The sequence below is a fragment of the Lolium rigidum genome, chromosome 1 (assembly GCF_022539505.1).
Source record: "Lolium rigidum isolate FL_2022 chromosome 1, APGP_CSIRO_Lrig_0.1, whole genome shotgun sequence".
In the NCBI taxonomy this organism is placed as follows: domain Eukaryota; kingdom Viridiplantae; phylum Streptophyta; class Magnoliopsida; order Poales; family Poaceae; genus Lolium; species Lolium rigidum.
The window spans coordinates 150687655-150693503 of record NC_061508.1 but is presented as its reverse complement, the minus strand read 5'-3'; the positions used below and the strand labels follow the sequence as shown (position 1 = coordinate 150693503).

Below are 5849 nucleotides of genomic sequence, written 5' to 3'. Positions count from 1 at the left end.
GAAAATCCAGCACGCCGCAACAAAAACTCTTGCATGTACCAGTTTTTATGAGAATATAGTGCAACATTTCAAATATACCCATGTGGCAAAAACAATATATGCAATAGATCTTTGTTGGTCTCAGCAAAAAAACAGAAAAGTAAATGCATCGAACAAATGAGTCCAGCATTAACATCGCAAAAACTCGATTACAACATGGGAGAAAATCTTATTCCCTCCATTTCAATGAATAAGGCGTCCTAGTTTTTGGTGTTTTATCTTTGATCAAAAGTTACTCCAGATGTATAAAAATTGTTGGTATAAAATTAGTATCATTAATTTTTTTTAATACGAATTCAATGATACTAATTATAATATAATTAATATTTCGTTGCTCAATTTTTCGATCAAAATTTGTCTTGAAAAACGTGTGCACCTTGTACATATAAAAGGAGATAGTATGTACGTAGCATACGCATCCGTAGTTACGATTTGGTACAAGATCACATTGACCATGCATGACAAAGTTAGCCACAGTTTCGTCGTACAAAAGTCACACTATCAAAAAAAAAAAGTGTTGCATAATTGGAAGTCTTAGCGGTGACGCTTCGAAAACCACACATTAATCTAATCAATGGCGAGATGAATGCACACCTGCCAGTCAAAGCCCAGAACCCCAACAAGCCGCACCACCGCCATGGCCGGCGGCGAGCAGGAGCAGCTCCTTGTCCATGAATCCTCTGCCCCCGTCATCTCTAGCGGCGTCCATCCTTCATGTCCCACCGTTCGACTGGCCCACTTCCTCCACCCCCGTGCGGGCGACGCACATCGCCCCGCCCTACCTTCTCCACCCCGTAACTCCGGCCCTCTTCCCGCCGACGGTCTCCAGGTCGAATTCAAGGGCTGGGCGGAATCCCCAATCCTGTGGAGGCGGTGGGTGGACAAACTCCGCCCGCTCTACGAGCGCCGGTGGCGGACGGTTGGGATCCTGGACGCCATCCTCGCGACCACCTGCCGGGTGCGGCGCGACCATGGCGCCATGCTCCAGCTCGCCTCGATCTGGTCCGCCGAGACAAACACGTTTCTGTTCCCGTGGGGCGAGGCGACGGTGACGCTGGAGGACGTCGCCGTGCTCGGGGGGCTGCCGTTGCTCGGCCGGGCTGTGCGCGCGCCGCTGGAGGACGCGCCTCGCGGGGACGTGGAGGCGCTCCAGGCCGTCCGTTCCGCGCTCTACCGGAGCAAGAGCCGGAAACCTGACCACCCCGCCTGGGCGATGCGCTTCCTGGAGCCTCCGTCGGGGGAGGGCCCCGCCGCCCGCGACGGTGAAGCGGCCAGGCTGCTCGAGCACGGGGCATTCCTCGCCATGTGGCTGTCGCTCTTCGTGCTGCCGGCGCCGCCGTTCGACGTGATCCGGGCGGACGTGCTCCCCGTCGCTGCCATGCTGGCGCGCGGCGAGTGCGTGGCGCTAGCGCCCGCTGCTCTCGCCAGTATATACAGCGACCTCTCCGCGCTGAACCGCTACATGAATTTGGCCAAGAGATACCAGCCGTTCGTGGCGTGGGCGCCGCTACACATCCTCCAGCTCTGGGTCTGGGCAAGGTTCCCCGAGCTTCGCCCTGAGATGGCGATCACTGCTCGTAGCCAGCCATGGGCTGCCCGGTGGCATGAAGTTAACAAGGAGATTGACCCCATGTATCTTCACGCAGTGTTCATGTCGCCAAGGGAGTTCGAGTGGAGGCCGTATGGAAGTAGCAGCTTTGCTCCGCCTCCTGAGAAGGCTTGCTCTTGGGTTCATGGCCGGGACATAGCAAGAAGTAAACAGCTGCAATCCTTTGCACAGTGTCTGCGGGCTTGCGAGCTTGTAGGCATGCGCTGCATTGAGCAGTACAATCCTCATCGTGTTGCAAGGCAGCTTGGCTTCGATCAGGACGTGCCTGGATCTGTTGCCCGTGTTAACTCAAATTGGGAGATTGCTTGGGGAACATACATGATGGAGCCTAGAAAATTTGCATTCATCGTTCCACAGTACATGCTGGGTGTGACGATTGACTACGCACAATGGTGGGAGCCATACTCGTCGGCATGTGCTACTGCTGTTGCTAATTCTGCAAAGTTGAAAAAATTCCGTGCTTTGGTTATTCCAAGGGGAGAAAATACAAAAGTTCTGCATGATGATAAGACTAGTAAAGGACCTCCCGGCCTTATCATTAAACAGAATAGCAGCACAGAACATGGTGAAGTAGCCCATCATCACCTTGTCAAGGGAGCAGTAAGCACAACCAGCAGCAAAGACACTAGATCTGCAGCTGTAGCCCATGAGCAGTCAAGTCTTGCAGACATTATGGTGATCAGTGATGACGAGTCTGATGAATTAGTGGTCAAGGAACATGAATTGAGTGCAATGGAGATTGAAGGTAATGTAGAAGCAAACAAAGATGCATCAGACCCAAACAAACAATCAGGGCTCCATTTGGAAGATTGTGCAGTTGTCAATAGGAAGAGCTCAGGTATGAGAATTCATGAAGTGGCAGTTCCATACCTAAATCCAGAAAGAAGGAAAATCAGAGATCACAATAAGCTATTGCTAATGTAGCGTTCCTCAGTCCTCACTTTTTTTTTACCTTCATTTTTTAGGAAACAATAAGATGCCTTCTAGCAATCCGGTTGATGCAAATCCTGAACTGCCCAAGGGAGCACTAAGCACAACTAGCGGCAAAGCCAGTGGGTCTGCAGCCCCTCTGCAGTCAAATATTGAAGACATTCTGGTGATCAGTGATGGCGAGTCTGATGAATTAGTGGGCGAGGAACATGAGGTGGGTGCAACACCAATTGAAGGTAATGAAAAAGAAAATAAAGATGCATCAGCCTCAAACAAACAATCATCGCCCCTTTTGGAAGATTGCGCAGTAGTTAATAACAAAGTTTAAAATCGCGGGCTATGCGTCTTAGCGGCTACTATTTCCAGACGCTAAGAATACTAGCGAAGGTATTGAAGCTAAGCCATTTAGCATTTTTTACCAAACAAGAAAACTCCTAGAAAAATTGGGCATGACATATTCATATCATTTATAAATATGACAAGAAACTCAATGATACAAACTTGTACTAAACAATAATGATGATTGTAGTAATAAAAGTAGTGCATAAATACATATTACGTACCCAGGTTATCTTTCAAATTCAAATATGGAAATATTTGGGTTTAGCTGGAGAAATAGCGCTATATTTTAGCTGTATTTAGCGGTATAGCGCGATTTAGCGAGCTATTGGCTGGAGATTCTATTTAGCGTTAAAAGGTCATATCTTTAGCGGGAGTGTTGTGAATCCGCTATAACGATGCTATAGCGCGCTATTTAAAACTTTGGTTAATAGGAAGAGCACAGGTATGAGAGTTCATGAAGCGGCAGTTCCATGCTTTAATCCAGACGAAAGGAAAATCAGAGGTCACAACAATCTATTGCTAATGAAGCCTTCCTCACATCTATTTTTTAAAATTCTGTAGGAAACAATAAGATGTCTTCTGGGAATCTTGTCGATGCAAATCCTGAACTTCCCAGGAGAGTAGTTTCAACAAATACACTTTACTACCTCAAACCATTTGGGCGGGTGAAAGACGCGAAGGACGGAGATGCAACTGGAACAAATAGGAACAAAGGAGCTTACCTGCCAAGACGGGAAGTTGGAACGAGGGAAATGATTGAAGAGGCATCTGCTGCCCGAGAAACCGAAAATGTTGTGCTGCAGAAAAAAATCGACTCTCTGAAGAAAGAGATTGCAGAAGCACAGGCGCGGCTGAGGGATAGAAACCCCTCAAAAGTTTGAGGTGTGACTTCGTTTAGTACAGGTTTGTTGCTAAACTTTCATATGAACTATAAACTGATTTTGGCCTTTAAACTGACTTTGGTTCCTTTGGCCCTTTTTCTTAGTCTCTCTACGTGGTGAAACCGACACACACACACACACGGGCAGAGTCGGAGGGAGGAGGAAGAATGCCCTATGGTTGGCAAAGGAGTGGAGACGACTGTATCCAGGAGGCACCACCTGCAGACAATATGCATTGATGATCGGCACCTTCCGATGGGCATGGCCGTCATGTACACCTAGCACTGCACACACAATGCTCCACGAGGTTGCAAGGCTAGGATACCCTATGAGGTCATCAGCAAGAACAAACAGCTTGTCGTTGATGTGTCTGTTGGCACGTAGCCACTTTCCAGAGACCACCCACGATGCAATGACCAAAGCCTCCACGTGATCTTCTTTGTAGTCTTGCTTCCGGAACATCTGACCTGTTTTCTTCAGAGTCAATAGTCTTGGTATGGATTCACAAAGTATACGTTTGATGTTGTTATGTTTCGGAACCCGATATACTCGTTGAGGAAAAGTTTGTTCTTGTATCCAACTGACTACACACAAAATAGTTCTCTTCCTGCGGTGATGGAAGGATCAGTGGGCAGATCAGAGGTTGAAAGTAAGGCATGGGGACAAACGAGAGGCAATTCTAAGCGAATTGAGCGGTAGCAGTAGCTGATCATGTGTTGTGCAATGAGTCATGCGATCTGTATCGGAGCGTGTTCCTGAGCATTGAGCACAACTGCACAAGCCCAGTTCATAACAATGTATGCATTGTTAACATGACTGGAATTTAGCACGAGCCACTACGCCATCTCAAGTACTAGCCATTAACGTAACTGAGCAGTGAGCACTCAGAAAACGAAATTCAGTTTACAGTCTAAATTAACCATGGCAAGTTTTCTAGTGGACTGAATGCATCAGCGAGGAAAAAAACATAGGCATCGTCGCTGTGTATCCTTCTAGTTTCAGCATCAAAAATATAGTTTGTTCTGCGAGAGGAGAATACGTAAACCATCTCACGCCCTGCATTCCCTGGCAATGTATCCAGGCTCGCCACATTTGTAGCATGGTTCTTCTGCCTGTCTCCCAGATGTTGCCGATGTGTTGAGGACTTGAGGAGGATGAGGGAAGGCTAGACTGACAACCTCCGACATGACAGGCGGGAGCTTTTGCTTCACCATGTCAAACAGGAGAGGCTCTTCAATTTAGGCGCTGGCGGTCAATGCCTGCATGCAGGAGCGCGAGCTGTTCCAGAAAGGGCTCGCCCTCCACGAACTGGAACTCGGAGAACTTGTCCTTTAACAGGAACATCATGTGCAGGTCGTAGGTGCACGCGACAGCTCACAGCGCGCCACACGGCCCTGGCGGTGGAGTGGTGAGCGCAGACCGGGAGGAGGCGGTCCGAGAGCATGGCGAGGATGTAGACGCGGCACAGCTCGTCATCGCGTCCCCACTTATCAGCCGTCTTCATCGTGTCACCGGTCGGAGGTTCCTCGAACAGAACGTACGCCATGCCGAGGGTGCGGAGGCGCGCGGAGCAGCACCGACTCCTTCCAGCGGAGGTAGCCGGACGCTCCGTACAGCGTCGCGATGGGGAGCAGAGGCAGCGCTGGGGTGGCGTGGCCGACGACGACATGGATCTGTACCTGGCAGGACGGGGCAAGAAAAGCAGCAGGAGTGACCATTTCGACAAGCAGCTGCTGCGCAGGTGGGTATTGTGAAGATCGAGGAGAAACGACGGCCGTGGCCTCTTTTTTTTTTTTTTTTTTTTTAATAAAAGGCATGCAAGTATCCGACTTTAAATTAACAAAACCACCAACAACGAAAACGATGTAAAAGCCAACAGATCGAAATCATATACCCACACGAACTACCAAAGAAGCTACAACCGGAAGTGCGATCAACAGGTTCTACCAAAACGCCTACGAGGACTCAGAGCAGATCTGGAAGCTACAGTGTCGGGCCGAACTCACTCGAGAGCGAGCCATTTTTCACGCGTGCCGTCGACAGAACCC

At 49.1% G+C, this 5849-nt stretch overlaps 1 protein-coding gene across 1 annotated transcript; it reads left to right on the top strand.

Moving 5' to 3' along the window:
- The first annotated feature begins 625 nt into the window (after positions 1-625).
- On the top strand, positions 626-3801 carry LOC124652498. Its single transcript, XM_047191514.1, has 4 exons — positions 626-2404; positions 2724-2900; positions 3356-3362; positions 3482-3801. The coding sequence occupies exons 1-4, from the start codon at positions 626-628 to the stop codon at positions 3799-3801; spliced, it is 2283 nt and encodes a 760-aa protein (XP_047047470.1).
- Positions 3802-5849: the final 2048 nt, after the last annotated feature.

What these genes read in the sequence shown, in the direction of transcription:
- LOC124652498 (XM_047191514.1), top strand. Translation starts at nt 626, where the DNA reads ATGCACACCTGCCAGTCAAAGCCCAGAACCCCAACAAGCCGCACCACC. An exon ending in AGATTGAAGGTAATGTAGAA is followed by an intron (nt 2,405 to 2,723) that starts GCAAACAAAGAT and finishes GCCCCTCTGCAG; the next exon opens with TCAAATATTGAAGACATTCT.